The sequence below is a fragment of the Vanellus vanellus genome (assembly GCF_965231255.1).
Source record: "Vanellus vanellus genome assembly, chromosome: 12".
NCBI classification, from domain to species: domain Eukaryota; kingdom Metazoa; phylum Chordata; class Aves; order Charadriiformes; family Charadriidae; genus Vanellus; species Vanellus vanellus.
The window spans coordinates 46,672-68,700 of NC_138917.1; the positions used below are offsets into that span (position 1 = coordinate 46,672).

At 40.2% G+C, this 22,029-nt stretch overlaps 1 protein-coding gene across 1 annotated transcript in view; it reads right to left on the reverse strand.

Annotated features, from left to right (window-relative positions):
• ANKRD27 (ankyrin repeat domain 27) overlaps window positions 1–22,029 on the reverse strand; it is a 37,671-nt gene that overhangs the window by 2,124 nt on the left and 13,518 nt on the right. The window contains exons 13-27 of the mRNA XM_082489232.1: window positions 21,457–21,584; window positions 20,912–20,994; window positions 20,014–20,129; window positions 19,143–19,235; window positions 18,575–18,772; window positions 18,192–18,251; window positions 17,960–18,079; window positions 14,282–14,326; window positions 8,243–8,365; window positions 6,331–6,528; window positions 5,041–5,160; window positions 4,267–4,428; window positions 3,236–3,344; window positions 2,093–2,174; window positions 1,465–1,537 (exon numbers count right to left, since the gene is read on the reverse strand). Coding sequence (XP_082345358.1) covers window positions 1,465–1,537; window positions 2,093–2,174; window positions 3,236–3,344; window positions 4,267–4,428; window positions 5,041–5,160; window positions 6,331–6,528; window positions 8,243–8,365; window positions 14,282–14,326; window positions 17,960–18,079; window positions 18,192–18,251; window positions 18,575–18,772; window positions 19,143–19,235; window positions 20,014–20,129; window positions 20,912–20,994; window positions 21,457–21,584 — 1,710 coding nt within the window. The remainder of the gene's footprint in view (window positions 1–1,464; window positions 1,538–2,092; window positions 2,175–3,235; window positions 3,345–4,266; window positions 4,429–5,040; window positions 5,161–6,330; window positions 6,529–8,242; window positions 8,366–14,281; window positions 14,327–17,959; window positions 18,080–18,191; window positions 18,252–18,574; window positions 18,773–19,142; window positions 19,236–20,013; window positions 20,130–20,911; window positions 20,995–21,456; window positions 21,585–22,029) is intronic.

Sequence of the window (22,029 nt, forward strand, 5' to 3'; positions counted from 1 at the left end):
CCTGCTGTAATGCACAGCTCGGCATACTTGAAATGAAGAGCCATCTCTTTCACCATTAATAAACGCGTAAGCAGTAATACGGACAGGTTCAACCAGGCACTGCTGAAGGCGAAGGCAAAAGCTCCCCACTTCCAGACCTCATCCTTCAGGGAAGAGACACCCGCCTTCCCCATGCCCCCTAAAGAGTCTTTTTGGTCACTCCAGCTATTCTTCTCTTCCATTTCCACATCTACCCCTGATTCTTCCTTTTCAGAGTGGGTGGATCTCCTTGATTACTGGCCCCTCTGCAAATGTTAAAATAACTAAGAGAAATAAGAGAATCCAAACATGCTCGTGACAGATCTTCCAAGGTAAGAACTAAAGGCAGAAATTAATTATGATACCCTTTTGCCCTTCAATGGCAACGATCTTGAAAAAGCTTCAGATGGAGATTATACATGTTTAAACCTGCTAACAATTTAGAGCTGTACGACTTGTAAATTCACAAAGCCATGACAGTCACACGTGGTTAAAGTGCTATATATCATGGTCACATACTAGTTTTTGGACATCTGCTGTACCTAGCATGACATACTGCCTTCAGCGATCCATGATTATAAAATCTAAATCCCATGTTTTATAGCATTAATTTGGCATTCTCGTGGCTCTTTGCAAGTGTCAAATCTCATCAGGGCTCTATGAAATAGAACAGTATTCCATTTTCTGGATGGAGATGAGGGTCAGAATCTGCAATTCCAAGGCTATGTCTATCTAATAATGGGCGGCTACTGAACTAACCTGGTAGAAAACTGTTTTCTTTTGAAAAGGTTAGTTTTCCTCTTGATCTACTATGCTGGAACAGCTCAGCAGAAGGTCCAGTGAGAGCGAAAGGCAGTATAAAGGAGGAGGAGGGAGCACATATGTGCTCTGGGTGGAGGGCAGCATCCAACAGTCAGGTTGGTGTGGGGTGCCATGGCACCCCCAACCATAGACTAATTGATGACGTGCGTTTCTGTCACAGCTGACAGCACAACACACAGTTCGCTATCGCCTTTGCAAACAATCTCCTCCTGCAAGCAGACTTACGATACAAACCCCAATTTTAATCCACAGAAAACTTCTTCTCTTGTAAACAGCATCTGTGCTTGGCTACATCTCTGATACGCTGTGGAGTTTACCAAGCCTTGGTATAACCTAGATTTTGCTAGACATGACACACAAAACAAGACAGAGATGAAGCCTGCAATAAGAGGCTTAAGAGGTTTGAAAGTGAGAATAAGATGTTTAACAGGCGTTAGAGAACCACCATTGAAGTCTGAGCAACGATGAAACGTTAGCAATTTAGCAAACAGGTCAGAACTTTTGGGATTCACCCACCACCACTAGTAATAAACTTTCCTGTTATATGCATCTATATCAATAGCAGACAAAATAAACAGATTTGCCATTATTATGTGAATAATCCAAGCAAGTATTTCCACTTACCTGATGCAATAACTGATAGTCAAAATTAGGGACACTTTTATCTCTTGTTATTGTTCTCCGTAAATGTTTGGCTCTGAAAAATATTTTAAAGAAAGTAAATTTAACTCCCCAAGTCTTTCCACAAAAGCCTCGACGACAGAAAATCCACAAGGTGGCACTATCTCAACGCAGACACGCTACGACCTGCCACCACCTTCGCAAAATGACAGCCTACTTGTAGTTCCTGTATTTTACCACAGAATATATATTAACGTTGAAAAAGATCACAGGCAAAACCCAACCATCGAATGAAGCACTCAGGTAATATTGTTAAAGCAGTCTGGCTCTGGAATTCTTAATTTATGCTGCACCGATTATTAGTGCAAAGCCAATTTTAAATAGGTTTGCAAGCACTCTGCTGCCCACCAGCTTTTCTCTCCTGCTGCTCACCACAACGCATGTGTTGTGCCTCCAACATCTGCGCGGTGATAGGAACACGCGTGCCTCGGAGGAGCTACGTCTACTGTCAAACTAGTCGTGTGGGATGTTTAACAATGCTTGACACACTTTGGGGCTTTATTAATGGTTGTATTTCTTGTTCGCTTATGGGAAACAATAAACATACTTCTGAGGAAGCTTCTATGCTTACTTGTTAAATCTGTTAATTGATTGGACCAGTTGAAGTTGTCTGCTTATGGGATCATCAGCTTTCTCACATGGCTTAGAATTCACTAGGGATTGAAAAGAACAGGGAGCTAAGATTACAACTGAGTCACACAAGAATTAAAAAAACAAGTCCTGAATGAACAGTGGTATCTACTGACGTTAGATTTAAAATTTTACAGTAAAAGTGTAATAGTAATAATTTGAATCAAAGTCACAATTTATATTTGGAAATTTTAAAGCGTTTTAAGTCACAGGAGTAAGCATTCTTCATCAGATTAGCATGACTGGCCAAGCTTCTGAAGAGATCGTGTAATTCTGGACTTTGAGGCCCTTAATTCCAATTTTTACAACCCTGAATTAATTAAGACACAGACGCTATACCACCTCTTCATTAATATTACTTACTCGTGTCTCCTCTTGTTCTTTTAGAACTATTCTCGTAATATTCGAAAGAAGTGTATCAGTCTTGGGTACTGGCATACTGTGATTAATTTTGGTTTTGTATTAACAAAACATTCACAATCTTTCGTAGGGAAGCAGGCAAGAGTTATTTTGAAAAGCTTAACTAAAACTCATGGGTGCTGAAATGGGTGTTCCTGCTCCCCATCTTCCCTAATCCCTGCTCGTGCAACCTCACCATCTCCTTTCCACAGTTCGGGCGGCAGCAGGTCCTTTGCTACGCAGAGTTGTCTCTTCTTTCTGCCCCATAATATGAGAGACAGTAACTAATGGAAGAGTCGCTCCCTAACCTATTTTAGGGCAATGTAAATGACAGCTAGAGGTGATTGAAATTAATCTGGTTTACTTTGCACTGAAATAGACCATTATTACATGGTTAGTTATATCATCTCAAAGGTGGCGTGTTTTTTAACTTTAAAGGCTTTTGTACGTAAAATTCACACGCACCCCCCAAAAAAATGAAAACTGAGTTTGCACCAATGTCATTAATACAATAAAAAGTCTGCTGCATTTAGTTATAGTATTTTAGGTGTTACCTGTAATAGATAGGCAAAACAGTTGACTGCTCTTTAATTATATGTAGATCAATTATATAAAATATTGGATGTAGTCGCACCTGAATTCCTAAATCTCTTTTTGTGCATACCAGCGGAAATATGACACGTACCTTTTTTTCTTATCTTGATAGTAGCATGTTGCTCACGCTCCTTTTCTCTCTCTGCTGGTGGAGGTACATAGCTTGGTGCTGTTTCCAGCAACTTAATGATATTTGAATTCTTAATTTTAAAAGTTTCCATTTTCACCATTATTAAGGAAAAAGAAACACATCAGTACAATTTAGGATTCTAGTCTATGCAGAGCGTGTTAATTAATTGCTGCCAAAATGAATGTAACGCACACAAAAATACCTCATTATAAATACAAACTTTAAATTGTTTCATTTTGAGTAAGGACAAAATCAGTGTTCCACAAGTTGCACTGTACCAGAATGATGAGTTTGTAGTCCTGACCTATTATTTTAAACCGTCTTATTCATGGTTAAGCTAATTCCAGTTTAAGCGGCAATACTCATGCTAAAATTGGTCCAGAACAGAATTTTGTGGTCGTTACGTTACATCTCAGAGGCTATTTAAGCACATAAAGATAGGGACCACGCATTAAATCATTTAAAGAGTGAAATAATTCTTTACAGTTTAATATTACATATCATGTTATTGCTATTAATAAAGGGGAAGGTCGGAGTTATCGATGACAAGATAAAAGGTATCAAAAGGCAGGAAGGGCAAACAGATGGTGGGTGGAACAAGGAAGACTGCCAGCGGTATAACTGCTTAGTGAAAGGTGTTCGTTTTCCCACATTCAGTATTTCTTCTGCTCTCTCTGCCATGACTAGCACAGGTTTTAATGCCATTTTCATTCACTCTTTCACTCTTTCCAGTTCTTTCACTCTTTCCAGACTCATCCTTTCTGTCTAGGATAACTTATTTTAGAAACACAACAGGTTTCATATCCCACAGGTATCATATCATACGTTGTACAACGAACAGGCATCGTAGTCTTTATATCGTGCATAAATGTTAAATACAGAAGTCTTGGCAAATACTGTTGTGACAAACAGTTGTATTTGTTTTCTTTCCTACACTACGCATGAGGAACTTTAGGAGAGCCTAACGTCGGGATCGAGCTCTCTGCCCTCACCGGCTCAGCGCAGTCTGCAGGGGTGCAGTTCCTTTCGTTCCTGAGGTGCGTCATTGCGCCGTTCCGGAGCAGCAAGCCCACCAGGGCTTCATTCCCGCCTATCACGGCCTCGTGCAGCGCTGTGTTTCCTTTGGCATTAGAAAGGTTAACAGAAGCTCCGTGCTGGACAGCGAGATAAAATTGAAGTTATAAAGACAGAGTAGCATGAAATGGAGATAGCGCATTACTATTGTCTTTTCCTCTCCTTTTATTTTCAATGTTTGAATGAGAACAATGCAGCAGAAGCCGTGTAGCTGGATACGAAATGCAGAAAGCATCGGCTAGCAATCACCGGCTCAACAATAAGCCACCTGATCATACTATTTCCTCCTCTCTCATAGCCACAATATCATAGACCAGCTCATTTCATTTTCGCATGTATCTACTACATATTCCAAGTTTAAGACATTTAAAAAACAAAACCACAAAACCCACAAAAAAATACACGTGATAGAATCATAAGCAAGAAAACCTAACACCTGCCACAAAGAGTTCCATAAAAACAGCCTGCTGTACAACAGTAAAGTAGTACTTACATAATAAAAAACAAAACAAAACAAAACAAAACACGAAGGGAAGGGATTGAAATGAGTGAGATAACAAATAATCTTCTTTTTTCCCCAAGTAGTTTTGACAGAGAAATGCATAACCAAAAATAGTGATCCTGAGTACTGGATAAACACAGGTATCACGTGGGAAATACTATTCTGAACACTCTGTTTTCAGTGATCTTACCTGTAACAACAAGGCAGTAGTCTCATACTGACCATTCAAGCATGCATAAATTAAAGGAGTATTTCCATATATGTCCTTTTTATTTTGTTTAGCATCGTAATCCATCAGACATTTTACCACCTATTGAAAGAAGTAACATCACTTTAATTTAAGAGACCAGCTAACCATAATCATGCAGTGAAGCCCCCCCTCCATTTTTTTTGTAAACGTTTTTCTGAAATCTAGAATGAAAAAGTGATGGAAGAAAAAAGGATGGAAAAAACAAGTCTTGTCTTTGCCAATAACCACAAGCATACTAATTTTCATATTTTACCACACACTTCTAAACCAATCCTTAAGCAACTGAAAGGCCAGAAAATAAAACTCGAGGTGTGTGAAAAACATACATAATCGATAACTTAACAAAACACAAAACATCAAAAACAAACCCCCAGAGCAACAGCATCCTTTCCCCCTTTCCGAACTCATCAGAACACTTGGAAGGAGTTCTTTATGTTGTAAATACCCCACGAACTAACCTTCATTAAACTGCAAGTTTGAGTTGCATTCTCGTTTTCTTCTTGCTTCCCTGGTGCTCTGTCTCCCCATCAACTTCAGTTACCTGACTTTTTTTTCCTCTTGCAGTCCTCAGCTCCTTATTCTTAAAGCCCCAGTCTTCCACCTTTCTGCATATTCCCATTTGCCTGTCTGCACCTGCTTTTTCATGATCGGTATTTTTCCCCTCTCATTTACTCTCCCTCCTGTACTAATATCCTCCCCTCACCAGCTCACGATTCTCCTTCACTGCTTATCCTGCCCTGACTTGAAGTCAGGGATGAGGTTTTCTGCTACCCTCAGAGCTCCGCTTGGCTGGTAATTGACTTAAATAAAGGAGTTGAAGACACAGCAAATGCTTAACACTGTGGCTTTTGAAGATACCAAGTCCATTGCATTAACAGATGTACACATGACCTCCTTGAACAGAAGGGACACAGAGAAAATACACAGGAAGATTCGGCTGCACAAGGTATTTCTAAAGTGTCTGATGTATGACAGCAGCTATTCACAGCACCTTCATTAAACCATTATTTCAGGTCATTTAGAAAGAAAAGGCACCTACTGAAACTGTTTCAGTGTAAAGGTCCCCTTTCCGTCTGGAGATTGGACATTGAAAGGAAAAACAGAATCTCCAGTCTATTTTTCACTGTTACTGGTTGAGTCTTGTTGATAATTTGTTGTTAATTTCACAAAGCAGCTTTCTGTTGGCAGTTGAGCGCTACATAGCTTGCATTCATGAAGAGGCTCTGTTACCTGGAAGTGCCCTCTCTGGCAGGCCAGATGAAGAGGAACCGCATGTTTCGCGTTCTTGGCACTGATGGCGGCCCCGTGTTTCAGCAAGAGAGAGGCAAGCTCAGAGTGCCCGTGCAGTGCAGCCACGTGCAGCGGCGTAAAACCCTCCTGGTTAGAGACGTTGACTCCGAGTCCATTAGCAGAGACCCTTGCAAATTTCTGTTGAGGAAAACACACGACAAAGCTATACAATTCATCATGCTACTTTCTGTTGACCGAAAAGCAGCCAAATACCTGCTAAGTATACACAAAGCAGGTAGATGGACCTTACAGGACCTTCTGCCACAGAGCCTAATCTGAGACTTTCAGGAAAAGAGTGAGCAAACCAGAGCAGCTTAGCAGTATTTTTCAACAGAACAGTGAGTTTTATTTTTCCCTCTTCTCTTCCAACACGTTAGCTTACATGCTAGAGGACACCCATAGACATGAAGAGTATGTGTTAATATTGTGAGTTACTTTCATTTGTACAGACGTTTATGCTCTTGCAGACAGACACTACGCACCTATTTTACTGCTACATGAAGCTCGAGGTAATAAGGATAAAAACCGAAATCAATTTTATTCACGGGGAAGTAACGCTGGCCCAGAGAACGGACTCTCACGGGGAGTCAAGACAAGGAAACCATCTGGGAGGCAGCTTACACAGCAGCACAGAACATCCTTTTGTACTCCTCTCGCAACCTGTGCAGGTGCCTAACATCTACAGTGGTAGGCAGTCTTTCATTCTGCCTGTTCTCAGTGTGCTCTTAAGCGCGTGCGTGCCCGCCTCACACAGTGGTTAAGACTAGTTAACAAGTTCCTTCTACTTCTCGTTCAGTAGGCAAGTAAGTTCCACAGCAAACGTCGTTCCTTGCCCTGCTATCGACAAAATGAGCGTTACGGTCCCAGGCCCTGGCATCTTCAGCACGCGGTCTCTGTGCTGAGGGTACACGGACTCGCACTACCAGAGGGTAAAGCACGGCGTGAATGTGAAGCGTTTACGGACAACTAGCGTACTCTTAGCCTGCACAAAACAAACGTAAGGCAGCAGCGAGGAATTTAGAAGATGTTAAGCCATCTCGCATTTTCTCAGTTAAGTGAGATGGAGACTGTTACCTCAAAGTAGCCAATACACTGAAAATTTATACTTTGGTTTATTTTGCATTAACGTATCCAGTTACACATACCTTCAGACATAGTAAGACATTTTCTTCCTGAAAGACAAGTAATTGATCTTCTCTTTCCAAGAAGCTGGCATCATTCCTCACTTAAATTTAAAAAAAAACAACCCCAAACAAACTGTGTATTGTAAAGCCTGATTCTCCCCTATAGTTTGTGATAAATAAGGGGAAAGGAAGTCTTTGCAATTGTATTTAATCTCTGAAGAGGTTTTAGATATAGCTTATATGAAAGATGCCATGCAATTAAAAAAAGTCTTTACCAGCATTACCTTGATTATAGGATTAGCAGGTATTCCTTGCTAAACTGATTACTCACAGATAAGTGGATACTCTGTGACAGTTAGCAATGCAAACTATAAAAGAGAACCAGGAGAAACTGAGGCTTAGAAAAAGATTTTTCCCATTTATTCGAAGCTGTCCAAACCTTAATGACAGCAGTCCACATACTCTAAAAGCAAACTGCAACGTTTCGTCACTCCATTAGATATTGAGCAAGTCTTTGAACACTGTTCCTATATCCAAAATTTTATACAGTTGAATTAAAAAGAGAACAATTTCATGACATCAGATGAACTCTGCTAAGATCTGTACATATTTAATTGCTTTTTAGACAGACAAAAAGAGGTATTGGGCAATATGAATGCTACTTCCCTAGAGCTAAAGTTACATTACAAGAATATAAATTATTCTTTCTAAAGAATGAATGTTCCAACCTTTTGTGCTGGCCCACATTTTGAGCACTGGCATAAGGGATGGCAGAATTCTGGTTTTGATGTACTGGTTGTGTCATCCTCATCTTCTAAGTCTTCTTCCATCCATTCCAAGAGATAACGTACCTGGCATAAAAAGCAAGTCCTCCTTTACAGAGTCTGAAGGTTCCATGTCCTAATGAATTTGCATATGTAGAGAAGTAAGATTTCACAAATATACCCTTGTGAATATCTCGGGGAGACCATACGGCTACCTCCTGGCACCAGCTGCCCACAGGCCAAATTAAAAAACCAAATGTTATTGTTGACAAAGCAGCTAGAAAGTTCACCCAGTACAGCAGCGAAGCAAATTATAAATGACTTCCTGCTGCCTAATCAAGACCTCAGTGTTCACCTGTTCTCAAACCCTCCACATCCTTTTAGCTCAGACGATTTGTGAGAGCTCCTATCAATGTGAATTTTATTTCATCCTTTGCTTTAACGAACATAAGAAGTGAAAAGGATGACAACCTTTACCAATATCCAAAACTCTGCGGGGACACTGACTTTTCTTAGGTCTGTCACTTCCCAGAAGCTCGACAGTTTCACTTTTTCCACAACGTACAATGCCTCATTTTTGAGGAAGGCAGAAGCCTTTTCAGTGAAGATAGTCTTAGGACTCAGAGGACTCAATTTGCAATCAGTGATGCTTACCGCATGTTAATTTTACATTAAATTTTATGCAACAACAAAAAAAAGCTGTTTAAAAAAATACATTTTTACCTTGTAATTCATTAATCCGCTGTAAACTAAAGACGTCTTAGAAGTAGCAGTGACTGTATTAAGTCTCCGTTATTACGCCATCTGGCAATGTTAAGCCTGACATCCATCTAGTGTATCATCCTGAGTTTGTGTGATCCTCAATGAGACAAGTCTTTCAGAAACTCATGACCGAAGCAGTAATTAAATTGGTCTCGTAACGCAAGGCACAATATACAGTACCAGTAACCTTTTTTTGGCCACATGAGAAGGGCTAACGTCACAGCACTCAGAAACCAAGACAGAAGGAAGATCAGGGCACTCGTGTGTGGACACTAGATCTTCCAGAGCTCCTGCAGATCTTCTGGGAAGTTCCCAGACACAGCAAGTTACATGATTACATACTGGGTATGACGCTGTAACGCGTGTCATCTTGTGAAGGGTTTTCCTTTTACTCTTTTTTTTTTTTTTTAGCAGCTTTTAAGAGAGCTGACAAAAGATGATTCATTGTCTTGTTACCATGAAGAAAGATTAGCCCTTTGCCTCCCAATGAACAGTGGCACGGAGCAAAATCAAGGAACCACTTTCTGCTGAAACTGAGACAGAAGCGCCTTTGCTAGATTCGTGGGTTGGGTTTGATGCCACACAACTGGACCAGTCCAAGAGCTCTACAGATGCTAGTCAAGAAGAGAATGGGGAGAAACAAATTTCCTACAGGTTCCTCCCACCGTATTTACTCTTGCACTTCACAGAATCACAGACTGGCAGGAGTTGGAAGAGACCTTTGCAGATCATCTCGTCCAACCCCTCTGGCAAAGCAGGGTCACCCAGAGCAGGCTGGGTTCACCTAAACCAGGTGGGTTCTGAATGTCCCCAGAGAAGGAGACTCCACAACTTCTCCGGGCAGCCTGTGCCAGGCTCATCAGCAAGTTCTGCCTCTCACCATTAAGGTAGCTCTGGGATACCAAACACACATTAATAATCTTTCCAATTAAATAGATGCAGCTAGAATAAAGCCTAGGACAACTAGAAAGGGCCATATACCTGATTCTGAATGATAACATAATTGAGACAGAAAAGAGATGTTTTCCACAGGGAATATTACTTTCCTTGCAAATTCCACGTCATTCGCTGGAGTAAAAAGAAATCTTCTCTCAAGCTTGTCCGCCTACAGAAGGCCAGATCAGTGGAGGTTTACTATTTGCTACATTTGTACACATCTATAATAAATATTAGTCACTTCACGACCCCCTTTCCCCGCAGACTGACCAAGGCTCTCACAACTGACGCCTCCTTCTTCTATCACAACTCCATACTGCTGCTCTCGTTATCCAAATATGCAGCTCTCAACATACTAATACCAACCTCTCGCCAAAAACCTGAAAATGCTGCTCCCATGCATGCCTCTTTATAATGACGGTGCGCTAGCCATTTTTTTTGGTTTAAAGGTTCTTTGGTCAAAAGGTTAAATGTACTTTTAAACAGACACAGAGTGAAGCATCTCAGGAAACTGTCCATAATCTCTCTTTGCCAGTTCACTTGTCATCTAAACCCTTCCTTACACTGCAGAGTAACACACTCCCTGGGATATTTGGCAGAGCATTCCAGGGGCACTGTACCTGTATGCCAGGCTTTTAGCTGCTCCACAAGATTTATTTTATACAAGAGAGTTGCTTTTTTTTTTTTTTTTGTGGTGGATTTGCACATATGCATTCCACCATCAAGACTGGGACTGTTTAGTTTGAGGAGGAGGAGGCTGAGGGGAGACCTCATCACTCTCTACAACTATTTGAAAGGACGCTGTAGAGAGGTTGGTGCTGGTCTCTTCTCACAGGTAATTAATGACAGAACAAGAGGGAATGGCTTCAAGCTCCAACAGGGTAGACTTAGACTGAACATTAGGAAAGAATTTTTTCACAGAAAGAGTGGTCGGGCATCAGAACAGACTGCCCAGGGAGGCGGTTGAGTCACCATCCCTGGATGTGTTTAAGAGACGTTTGGATGTGGCGTTGGGGGATATGGTGTAGGGGAGAACTTTGTAGAGTAGGGTAGATGGTTGGACTCGATGATCCCAAGGGTCTCTTCCAACCTAGACAATTCTACGATTCTAAGACTAGTTGGGTGGAAGGCATTTCAGAAGGGAGCCTAATCCTTCTTCCTTAACACCACTGACAGAAGTTTGACCAATCTCTTCTCAAACACTTTTACCAGAAGAGGTTCTGTAATCTCCCGGGTCTGTTCTAGTGTTATCCCGCTCTAATAATAAAAGGGTTTTGTTGTTTGTTTGGTTTTGTTTTTGTTTTTTAATTTGCTTGTTTTTTAAATCTAACTATCTTTGTTGAAAACCGAATGGTTCATCTATCACTCATGAGCCATGGCATACACCTGACCACCAAATCCAATCACTAAGAATGAAGATTGAAAATTGATGTTAAGCAGTATCGACTACTTCTACACCATACTTCACTGACTTACAACCATATAAAAAGGCTTTGTTCAAAGCAATACATAGGGCTAAGACAACTCTTAACAGCCTCCACCAATAATGGAGCTATAGTAATTTTCTACCAATTCAGCAACCACTAAATACATAAAAAGTACAGTTTGCGAACCTCCCTCAAAAAACCTGCTGCATAACTCTGAAACAGATTTTGATAGTAAATTTTAATCCTTTCTATACGCATATTCCCTCCACACCATCTCAAAATATTTCTTTCTCACTACAGACACAGAAAATTTACCAAAGTGGGCCAAATTTTGTTTTCAAAATGTAGAATTAGTTGCCATTGATTCAGCTAATTAAAATAACTGTCATTGATTAACACCATTATCTCCAATCTAAAGCATACTTGCTTTTGAAGTTTGCGGATGCTACGATGACGACAAAGGTTGTTTTCTGGCTTCCTGAACACTCACAGCATAGTATTCTTTTTCAGTCTTCCAGTTTCATAGCACTTTTTTTTAATGCCTACGCTTGCAAAGCTCAACTGGCTGTCACAGCCGAATTCTACAACAGCACTGATGACCCTACTGCTGCTTCTGTTCCTATAGAGACAGACCTCAGGCTGTCAAAACAAGATAAGAGTTTTTAAATAACTGTGGTTTTGTAATAGATATGCAAGCTGTAACCTTCGCCATCCCATCCAATTGGACAATTCGCTTTATAATGCAGTTTTACATGAACTTGAGTAATGTGGAAAGTAAAGCCACAAAAAATAGGGTGATTCTGTCATCCGAATGCATAGATTAGATTTCTATATGCTTTTCACTGCTGATATCTGTTGAGCAGTGCTAGACACTAGTTTTCCAGCAAATTATAGCACTATATTTGATATTCTTTAAATATTTTCATTCATAAAGTCTGTGAAAAGTTAATTGTAATACATTAACATTTACTACTTGCCGGGAAGATGCTAAATATCACCACTATATGTATTGCTGCTTCTTTGAATGACTTAAGGGCCGACTAGGAAATAATTTTAAGATTAAGTTACACTGCAAACTAGGATAATGACATTTACTTAACAACTGAACAGTTCTTTTCTCTATCAGTTCATAAATTAATTTGCTGCTATCATCTGACTGGAATAAAACACGAGAGAATCAATATTAATACGGTAGGTATTTTGCGACACAGATTATCTATTTTATTACGACTGTGCGATGCTTCATTAGCATCTGTAACTCTTGGTACGTATCACCTAAACAAATTTCTCAGAACATGCATCCAGCAGAGAACGCCTGCATTCTTACATGGGTTCATGATTTTGTTCTGCGAACTACAAAACAATTATGAAGTGCACAGCCTTATACATCTGACAAGTGATAGGACAAGAGGAAACGGGTTCAAGTTATGTCAGGGCAGGTTTAGATTGGATATTAGGAAGCATTTTTTCACTGAAAGGGTTATTAAACATTGGAATAGGCTGCCCAGAGAGGTGGTGGATTCACCATCCCTGGAGGTGTTTAAGAAAAGGGTAGACGAGGTGCTTAGGGACATGGTTTAGAAGTGGTGGTGTTTTTATCAGGGTAGGTTAATGGTTGGACTTGATGATCTTAAAGGTCCCTTCCAACCTCACTGATTCTATGATTCTATCTTTCCAAAGACAAAACTAAAGACTTCTGTGTCATCTTCAGTTTTTCAGTAGAATGACATTGGAAGCACCTTATTGTTCAAATTTTCAGAAATAAAGGGCAACAGTAACTAAAAAATATGTCAAGACAGGTGCTAAGTATCACAAATTACAGAACATCAGCTCTGAAACTGGTACTATTATAGCCATCAGCTACCTACTTGGAGTGAAATCCAAACTACAGGAAAGTTGTATGCCCCTGGGATGATTTGTCTGTACTGACCGGTGTCACCTAAATTTCCTCTCTGCATGAAATATTAATGAAAAGGTATCACAACAAAGTAAGAGCTCATTTTTCATTTATAGTGCCTTGGCACAATTATTACACTCAGTAAACACACAATAAAGAGTAGACATATTCAAAGCATTAGAGAACCTGGCAATTTAGGGATCAAAAAACACTTGTGGATTTAAAAACACTGTATTGCTGTAATGCTTCCTAAGTCAAAAAACACAAAGTGTAAATCCCACCATTCAATTTCCAGAACGGGGGGCACAGCGCTGCCACTCGGGCATGTGCATGAATTCACAGGTGGGAAGATCTGACCTACTTCTGTGACACAGGAACAAGCGACTGGGAATAACAACACTTTCTATTGGATTTGCTGTCAAAAATCAGGTTTACCTGAGAAATCATCTATTTTGCTTTTTTTCTGTTTTGTGCTGACTGCGTGGCTAGTCCAATATTGTGACCTCAGTATACATATCTTTTTACAGTTCTGCAATGCACCGCACTCCCCATCTGACAACAGCATTTGACAGTGCAGCTTGAGCTCCTGCAAGCAAATAAATTGCTCTTTCCCTTAATATTTTTTTTCAACGTTCCCACCCCGAAGGTCGTCCTTCCCAAGTTCTTTGCATCTCCTAGAGGTGACTGTGCACACATGTTAAAATGACAGGCCTTCACAAAGGAGTTACTCAATTTAAAGTAATTTCTTTAGTGCAAGAGATCACGGAAATGTCAAAACAATGGGCCTTAAAGCACTGTAGGTAAAATAATTTGGGGACACGGAGTGAATATTCTTTGTAGAAAATGAGCTGAATTTGATTAATTGTTGCTGAAAGAAGGTATTACCCAAAGAATTCCTCACTTAATATTATTTACAAATAACTCAATTGGAATGAGGTAAATTGGAATTCAATAATATTCAGCAGCCACGCTAAGACTCACCATTTCCAGATCTCCATCAGCAACTGCTCTTAGGAGTTTCTCCACCTATGTATGAAGAAAACCATTTATAGGCTTTGTTAGTATCGGTATTAAGCTGTATACAGAAAATCCTGTGTCCTTTACTAACCTCCTAAGCTCACATGGTAGGATTACTGCTGGCCCAATTCATACTGGTTGATAAAGTTTTAAAGGAAAGGCCTGTGGCCATTTGATGATCTCTGCCTTGCTTAGTTGAAGGTCGACAGTGCTTACCTAAACAGAGGACACACGGTCCACACATAAACAAAGCCATGTAAACTGATGCACACTACTGTGCCACTGCAGCAGCAGCAGCAGCTGACCATGCGCTTCTCTTGTGAACAGAACATTAAAAATCCCTACTCAAGGCCAGTTTCTACCCTCATAAACACTAGTGCTGTTCGGACTCTGGCTGAGCTACTACTTCTACCAGAAGCACAAAGGACGGCAGGTTTCATTCTGCTATTTGAGAAACGAAGTTTAAGATGAAAGAGGTACTTTTCAATTGTTCACATCTGCAGATTACTGGTTTATTCCTATGTTAAGAAACAAGCATTTAAAAATCTAACGCGATTGTAAGTATGCAATTCGTTTACCTACTCAAAATCTGAACAGATATAAATACCAAAGGGTACGCATTAGCAAAATCCCGGTCTCTTCCACTCAGAGTTATTCCAGGGGACCAGCATCAGACCAATTAAGCACGCACGTGCTCAGGCCAGCTAATGCCAGAGCACAACTGCTTGGTGTAGGTATTCTCCTGCGCACAAGCTCCGCCGTGGGGGAAGCGGCGAGGGGAGGGAGGAAGAGACGGCAGATGCTCCGCAGAGCCCTGGCACCATTCCCCGATCCCTCCGACTGCCTGTGACAGCAGGAGAACGAGACGTACTTGCCTCCCTGCTCCTCCTCCCGTTCTCTACACCAACATGAAGGCGTTCAGACCTGACCTGACAGAAATGGGACAGGCGCCAGTAAAAGGGCAGGGAGAGTCCATTAGTACTGTCAACAGACAACTTGTCCGGCCTCTGCAGATTGTTGAAGAATCATTTAATAAGCTTTGTGAAAGTCTGTTTCAGCGTTACAGCAAATTATTCTAGCTAGAATCACTGAAGACGCTGCTGCGCAAAGTTCTTTTGGTATTAAGCAACATCTTGCAAGGTGAAGATGTCACAGAGTAACAGCTACAGGCACACTTCAATCCTTATCTAGGAACGACGATCTTGCTAACTTGGGGCAGCGGGGTTCGGTAAAGCACACAAGGGAGAATGAGATTTAAAGGAAGTTGTGTTTTACTGGTCTGATCTCTTTCTTCAGGGTTTTAGCAGAAGAACAGGACAACCTACAGCTGCAAGATGAGAGGCTAGATTAAATTTCTCCATCCATTTTTATCTCTTTTTAGGAAAGCTGCTAAGTTTTACTTTATTACTACCTTTCCAAGGCAAGGTGAAGCTCACGCACTAGGCACTCAAGGCAGGATCCCCTCTTTCCTAACTCTGACTGTCAAAAAGCTAGCTGTCTAAATCTAAGGCAGCCATTTAAACTCCCTCGCTGGTAACTACAGAAGAGAATGCAGTCAACCAGCGACACTCGAGTGCAACTCAGGTCAAACTAAGCGTGTCTGAGATTAACTCCACTCTGAGATTAAGTCCCCTCTGGAGGCACCAGTTTCTCTCCACTGACTAAGGAGGAAAAATAGCTGTCTAAAGTTAAGACAATTGTCCTTCAGACATCTGAAGTTAGGTGCGCCGAATCCCAGTCTCTACGCATATACATCTAGAACGGACTACCTATACTGGGGAGATCTGTGCCTCCCATAAATTTCCCCTTATCCTAGAGGATAATGTCACTGGAGAATGTAAAGGTCTTGATGATTTTCAGGAACCAGTCTTATCACATACAAGATGCCTAACAGCAAGTGACCCACAAGCTCTGATAATTTCTTTCCAAAAACAACAACTTCCTTTCAGTTCTAAAAACTGCCTCAGGCACTAGCAGTGGAGATGCGTACAACATCTGTTACGCAGCCTGTAGATAATTTATGAAGAGCACTTAGGGCAAAATGTCTGCTACACGCATTTCCCCATCTTTCCAGTTTGCTCTCTCCCTCCTCCATGGAACAGAAGTACCTTCCTTCAAATGTAAAAATAGATGCAACAAATCTACTGCAATTGCATGCTCAGTTTCTCCGTTGCTGAACAGAAATTGTGCAAGGAGTTATTAGTTCCAACAGAGGAAGCTCCAAACGTACATGCCTGGCTCTTTTACTCTCTCTTTTCTAAGTTGTCAACAAGCCACATATAAGACATACACCACGACTGTCTCGTTTAAGCAAAGACTTTAATTTACCACCAGTATTGATTAATAAAGATCTAACTGCATCCCCTTAATCCGTGGTCTAAGCCTTGAAGCCTGGAAAACTGACCCTACCAGCCTCCCAGGGCTTCCAGGGCATTCCCTCCACAGACCTCGCTCAGGATTAGGCCTTTGCCTCTTTGCTTAGTAAGAATAAGAGCAGTGAGCCCATGAGAAACTTGGCAAACAGAAATGAACCAAAGCTGGATTACAGGGGAAGGTCATTAACCCCAAGAATCCGAGGTGTAAGCTGCTTGTAATCTTCTTCCCTGGTTTGAACTACAGTCTTAGCTCTTGGGTGTGATAAATTTGTTCCTTTAAGGAAAAATAAATCCTCAATTTACGAGGTGAACTTTTACGTACATTAGACCTTATTTAAAGTGCTTGACTCTGTACAAACAGGGAGGCACACTCCTACAATAAGGCTCTCGCAGTGTAACTGGCAATGAAGCGCCAAGTAATATTGTCCAGTCAAACTTTATTTACACCTTTGAGTTTCTTGAACATTTTTAGAAAACAGAAACTTTTGGCAAGAGGAGAACCTTTTAATAGCAGGAAAAGGAAGAATCTGAATGTAGAGGTGATATGGAGAGAAACAATAATACTAAGGGAGTCGATTTGGAAAAAAACGGAGCAGGAGGACTGGGGAAAAAAAATAAAGAAAAGCATCAGAAGGAGTGGTGATATGACAGTCTTAGGAGGGGATAAATGGAAAGTATGGATCTGAGGTCCCACATGAAAAAATAACGAGGACAGCATCTTGGTTGGTGCGGACAGCAAAATCAGCAAACACTTATGTGCCAGATGTTTAGTATATAGTGTGTACTTCTTCACATGCAACAAAATTGATTTCCTATGCCTAATCTGAAAGCTTGTCTTAACATTCTAGTTTGCCAACTTGTTTGCCAGTATGGCTGCAGTCATCTATTTTCCTAGACAGATTTTGTAAGCTAGCAATGACATTTAGTTCCTGGACAGGACAGCAAGGTCCTTGGGGCACTGGCTGCCATTATAATTCTGTAAAACTCAACAAATTCTCAAATCATGTAGTTAACTGCAGTACACCTGAACAACTACTCCAAATACGCTTTCAATTTTTCCCCAGGAATACCCAGCAGAGCCGTTGATACCACACAAAAATAAGCGTTCAGATACCGAGATGACAAGCACCTGAGGACAGCAGCATACCACTTTCCAAACCAGACAGAAGGCCATTCCTGAAGAAGCAGTTTAAAACAGTGTTGCAAAATATTACTCTTCTAGCTTCCTTCACTTTGCTTATTGTCAAAACTTATACCTCAGTCTTACCTCTTTATAGCTACTTTTCACTTCTTCTTGCCTTATATCAGTTGATGCTGATGACAGGCTTGAGACAGATGATCCTCTGCTGAAAGCTTCTGTTGAGCGCTGAGGGGACCTCAGCGATGACTTTTAAGTTGGCAAAAAAAACCCCACAAAACAAAACAGAGGAAGTTACATATTATATTAAGCAGGTTAAACATAGGCAAAAAAAAGTTTAGCAACTTGCATTGGTTGTTACCTCAGAAGCACTCTGTCCTCTTTCAAACGTTACATAGTTTAATTCCATCAATGACAAAATCTGCATAAAAATATTAATAAAGAGAGCCAATGTAACTCCTCTTAAAGAGAAATCTACTGACCGAAACACAAATTAGCCAACAACCTAATATTAGTAACAGATTATGACTGAGCAGATTAAAAGTACCCATTTACAAGTTTACGTTCTATACCACAGAGTGCGTTCATGCCATTAGATTTAAAACGTGACCCTTCTTCCTTAAAGGCCAACGTACATTTTCACTTGAAGAGTACCAGATCACAAAATCCTATTAGCAGGTAAGCATCTACACCTCCCTGGAATTGCATCAGAAAGAAATCAGGCTAGAAGATAAAGAGAAATACCTTGGAATTTAATGCACACTGTAGGGAAGTCTCTTTCATCCGGTTTCGAATTTCTGGGTTTGCCCCATTTTGCAAAAGCACTTCTATGATCCCTTGATAGCCCCAGCGAGCAGCTATATGGAGAGGAGTGTCTCCCTTTTCATTACCAATATCTAGTCTACAGGAATGCACATCATAGTAGACTAAAGCTTTGACGCACTGGAAAGAAAAGGAAAGCTGTCACTAAATTATATTATTGTCTCTCAACTCATATAACGTGCAATCCTAAAAAGTTGTTTTTCATTGCTGCTCACGTAATCCACTCCCTAAAGGGCAGGCTTTTATAGTTCAGTGTCATCAAGCAAAGCGTTAAATAACTCAACTAAATTTGCACCATACTACTATCATTAATGCGAACGCATAATAAAAATTGCTGTGAACTACTGAATAAAGTCCCAATTTACAGCATTAGTCTCCAAATCTTTTTTATTCACTTGTTAAAATATGCAAAGTTAGTGCAAATTCGCATCACAATTTAATTCCATTCCATTAGAATATCCACCTAGTTTGTTACAAAACAATTACTTACATCCTCATGACCGTAAGTGCAGGCTAAATGAAGTGGAGTATTTCCATTATTGTCCTGAACGTCAGTACTTGCCTTATAGTGCAATAAGAGAAGCTTAAAAGAAAAATAAAAGTAGAGATTTAAGTAAATAAAAAATTAATGGGCAAACCATTGTTACTCCGTAGATTCCTTTAGGTTTCTAGCATGATAAAGCACTTCATGACAAACTAGCTATGTCTCTCCTGCTTCAGACACTACCCTCCTGGCACTACAGTACGGGTTTTGCCCTACCCTAAGAACCAAATAAAAGCTGCTTCTTACATATTCGGAGTTGCCACTGAAAAAATGAATCATCTGCCACAGCAAACACTGCGATATATATACGACAGCATAATTCATCCTATGTTTTAAGAGCCTGTGGATGTGAAGACACAGCTTAATTTCAACAGTGCTAATTGAAGAATCTGACATACATAAAATTCAAGTGCACAATAATTAATGTAGTTACACAGCCTATCCTAAACACAACGTTGAGTCATTTAATTCATTCCAATGACTGCAATGGTTCTTCTGTCTTAATCAAGAGCAGAGACATTAACAGGCTCTCCGTTTGTACTATGTATTACAGATTTGTATTAATAAAATGGATGAACAGCTGTAAATTGCTTGGTTATTACAAATTGCTGAAAACCTTGCAGTACAGAAAAAAATAAAATATCATGCAAGCTACAATGATAAAAGATCCTCAATTCTGACAGCGTACGCAGTTCTGGGAAAAGCTTCTCAGAAGACCTAAACAACAGTAACGGTAGAACAGCTTAGCAAGAGTCACATATTTTTTATTTAGGTTAAGTATTTCTTCTTATTTCTAATTAAGCCTTTTGGTGCTTACTGTAACATTTTGATATCCCTTCTGACAGGCAAGGTGAAGTGGAGTTGAACCGTGGTAATCTGTAGCATTGACAACGGCTCCTTTGGCTACTAGTAAATCCACTAATGATGTTTGTCCTTGAAAAATACGCAGACATTAAAAGAAAGAAGAAAACTTTGCCCAAGAACATTGCTACTTTTCAAATCCAAACATGAAGTATAAACCAAAATACCCTGGATTGCTGCATACTCCATTTCTATATACTGTATATTCACTTCCTTGGTATTTGGGTTTTTTTGTTGCAGGTTACTCTTCCATGAAAGAACCTCCAGCTAAAAGCAAGCTATGCTTATATCTTTTGAGCAATAAAAGAATAGGAAATAAAGCCATGTCACACAAAGCACTCTCCTGTTGGGATCCAAGATAACAACAAAAAAAGGAAATTACTTATATAAAAAAAAGTCACTAAGAAAATTAATACATCTTCTAATAAATGTAAGCTCAAAGGCATAATGAACATTACAAGATAGGAGATGCTACAGGTCTACCATGCATAGCCAGCTGCGTGAGAGAGAGAAAAGATTAACTTCTCAATCTGTCAGTTCTTTAAAACAAGACTGCTCTCTGATGACACACCTTTACTTTTTTCACAGCTGAAGAAAGAATTACCATGGTAAACACTAAGGCAAAAGTAAAAACCCAGCAAAAAAACAAACAATAACTTGGCCATAAGAAAATGAGCTTAAAAGAACATACAATAACTTCAGGCTGTGCCAAGATACCGGTTTCCATAGCAAAGCAGCAGAAAACAATTTAATGAAAAATTCAGTCACTAATGCAAAGCTGGAAAACGTGCCAACATAAAGATAAGGAAGATAAGGAGCAGGAGACACTAGTGAAGAAAACCAACAGTACTCACCACAAATAGCAGCTATATGAAGTGGTGTGTATCCCCGGTCATCTCGGGAAAATGGAGTGATAATGGAAGGATCATTCAGTTTCCTTTAAAACACAATGGTTTAAAAGCAGCTCAGTTACCTATGCAGCAGTGGTAAGGAGGAGGGAAAGAGAAAAAATTGCCAAGGCTGACAAAAAACTGATTTTGGAACTTTTTATTCTTTATCCTTTCACAGCGACAAATTATTCTGTACAGAGTTTTACATTTTATCAAGAGATGTGGTTTTGTCCAAGATGCGTAAGTTAGGGTCAAGAGAAGAACCATTTCACACCACATTTACCAAGGCACATACAGCCTCCATGGCAAAACTGGCTGGCTCCAAGGCATTCAGTACTCTCCCAATACTACTTCTGCTTTTTCCAACCACAGGAATGTACGCTCTCCACTACGCCCCGAAGCGCTACCAACTTCCTCTATAACCAAAAGCAGCACGCTTTCTAAAGTAAATCTCAGACGAAGACTTTTACGTAGCTTTTTGTGTACTTGTGGAGATGAAAAGTGCTTACCCAGAAACTAGCTTCTCGCACTTGTCACAGTAACAGAGCGGATGACACATTTTCTGTACAGTGTCCTTATCACTGTCACCTTGACTTAGTAATCGCTCCACTTCCTCCTGATTACCTGAAGCGATATGCTACAAAAAGCCAAGAGAAGAAAGAGAATGAGAAGCAATATGCAAAGCCTCCTTTCAAGAAATAAAAAAACCAACACACAAAAAATAGTCATTTACCAAAGCACAAAACGAAAGGAACCAATTATAAAAGACAAGCATTCAAGCATCAGAAAGCAGAAATGAACAATGTCACAGCACAAACGCCCCTAACGGACAATCAGTATTAAAAAAGAATCTGTTCTTGGCTTACTTCACTTTTCATACAATTCCTATCGTTCTCTTTAGACTCAGTCACGAAATGGAGCTCCCTCTGCGTAAAAACATTTCTGTAAAATTACCAAGTCTCTAGCCATAAGCTGTGAACACATATAATTAGCAGCTCCGCTTTGTGTCCTCGTATGGACAAAATTCTTTTAGAATGACAATATGACATTAACGTATAATATGAAGTGGCTGTCAGGTGACC